Source organism: Cynoglossus semilaevis, chromosome 4, assembly GCF_000523025.1.
Source record: "Cynoglossus semilaevis isolate Cse_v1.0 chromosome 4, Cse_v1.0, whole genome shotgun sequence".
Taxonomy (NCBI): Eukaryota; Metazoa; Chordata; class Actinopteri; order Pleuronectiformes; family Cynoglossidae; genus Cynoglossus; species Cynoglossus semilaevis.
The window spans coordinates 8,327,443-8,329,035 of NC_024310.1; the positions used below are offsets into that span (position 1 = coordinate 8,327,443).

The following is a 1,593-nucleotide window of genomic DNA, read 5'->3' on the forward strand; positions in this document are numbered from 1 at the left end:
TCAGCTGTGGTGGGAGACCACAGGTAAGAGTCGGACCCTCCAGAGTGGTTTAGCCTTTCTCCATGGCTTCCTCCCCGACTTTGATTGGACGAAGCTGACCGTGCGTCATCAGTGGAGCACGCTGTTCTGCGGCGCAGCCTGTGACTGTCCATCCAGGAACCGATACCTGGAGGAAGAACAGAGGAGGCAGTACCAGCTCCGAGTTGCAAATGCTGAGTTGGAGAGAACTTACGTTGACATGGCGCGGACTTTGGGTGTTCCCACTCGCCAGCTGCGAGCTGCAAACCCTATAGACTCCCTGCTGTGCCACCTGTGCCATGGCCTGTCCTTCCCTTGCGTGACTACAGGGGACAGCACAGGATGTCTCACAATGGCACAGTTTACTGCGATTCGCCGGCACCAGCTAAACGACGAGGTGGATAAGAGAAGAGCGGGGCTGTACCATAAGTACGCGGTCCTGGCTATGTACCCCTACCTCAACCGAACTGCATCTAAGTTGGAGCGCGTTGCCAAAAACAGCGAGGCCGGTCGGCAGCCGCGAGCAACTGGTGAAGAGATCTTCACCCTCTCTTCTGCTCATGACGTCACCATGGCCCCGCTGCTCAGCGCTCTGGGCCTGGAGGAAGCCAGGTTCCCGCGTTTTGCAGCCAGGGTGGTGTTTGAGCTGTGGAAGAGTCCGTCGCCAGCACAGCCGCAGCAGCAGCAGAAGAAGAAAGGTGGCAAAGTCAAAGATGGGGAACCGTTCGTCAGGGTGCTGTACAACGGCGAAGATGTCACATTTCACACCACGTTCTGTCGATCACAGGACCGCCACGTCCATCAGCCTCTCTGTCCTCTGAAGAACTTTGTGTCTTTTGTCAGGAGAGACATGTTCAGTGTTGTCAATGCCACTTCCTACCAGGGGGCGTGTTTCAAACGCACTGGTTGACAGAATTACAGAAATGAAGAAGAAGAAGAAATAACGCAGCATTTTGATACATCCACATTTTGCTAGATTCCACTTTTGAAGCTGTTGCACTTTTATGCCGTTGATAGTGTCTTAAAATTCCCAAATATATTTTTACTCTACTTCTTTACTGTTGATGAGCACAAAGTGAACAGCAAACACATTTTACACAAACTAATATCAGGCAGATTTAGAGTTCTCTTTTAGGGAGTACACATTTAACAAACATTACTTTTCATGGAGAACTGAAAGCTTAAAGGTTATTAAATTATTTCAGTAGTCTTAAATGTAATATTCATTCAGCAGGTACAAGTGCTCGGCCATAAGTTTTTGTGGCATAGTTTTGTTCCACATTAACATGAATTGTTGTTCTTCATTTGTTGGCTACACAACTGTGGTTTAAATCTCCATCCTTCCACAGATTTGCTACACAATTGTGGTTTAAATCTCCATCCTTCCACAGTCTAAAGATGCTCTATTGGTTTGAGATCCAGTGTCTGTGGAGGTCATTAAAATGCAGTAGAATCGGAGCTCCTGTGGTGCAGCTGGTCAGTAACAATACTCAGGTTAGTCTAGGTTAGTCTCACAAGTGTGGCCAGATACCAGGCACCAGATCCTTCCTTGTTTACATCACAAGTCCTGATCAG

At 48.4% G+C, this 1,593-nt stretch overlaps 1 protein-coding gene across 2 annotated transcripts in view; it reads left to right on the plus strand.

Moving 5' to 3' along the window:
- pxylp1 (2-phosphoxylose phosphatase 1) overlaps nucleotides 1–938 on the plus strand; it is a 20,238-nt gene extending 19,300 nt beyond the window's left edge. Inside the window, exon 7 of one of the 2 annotated variants that reach the window (XM_025055047.1) lies at nucleotides 48–938. In XM_025055047.1, coding sequence (XP_024910815.1) covers nucleotides 48–928 — 881 coding nt within the window. In that variant the 3' untranslated portion in view covers nucleotides 929–938. Of the gene's footprint in view, nucleotides 1–23 lie in introns of both variants that reach the window. The other variant, XM_025055048.1, reaches the window with a different exon arrangement.
- The last annotated feature ends 655 nt before the right edge of the window (nucleotides 939–1,593 follow it).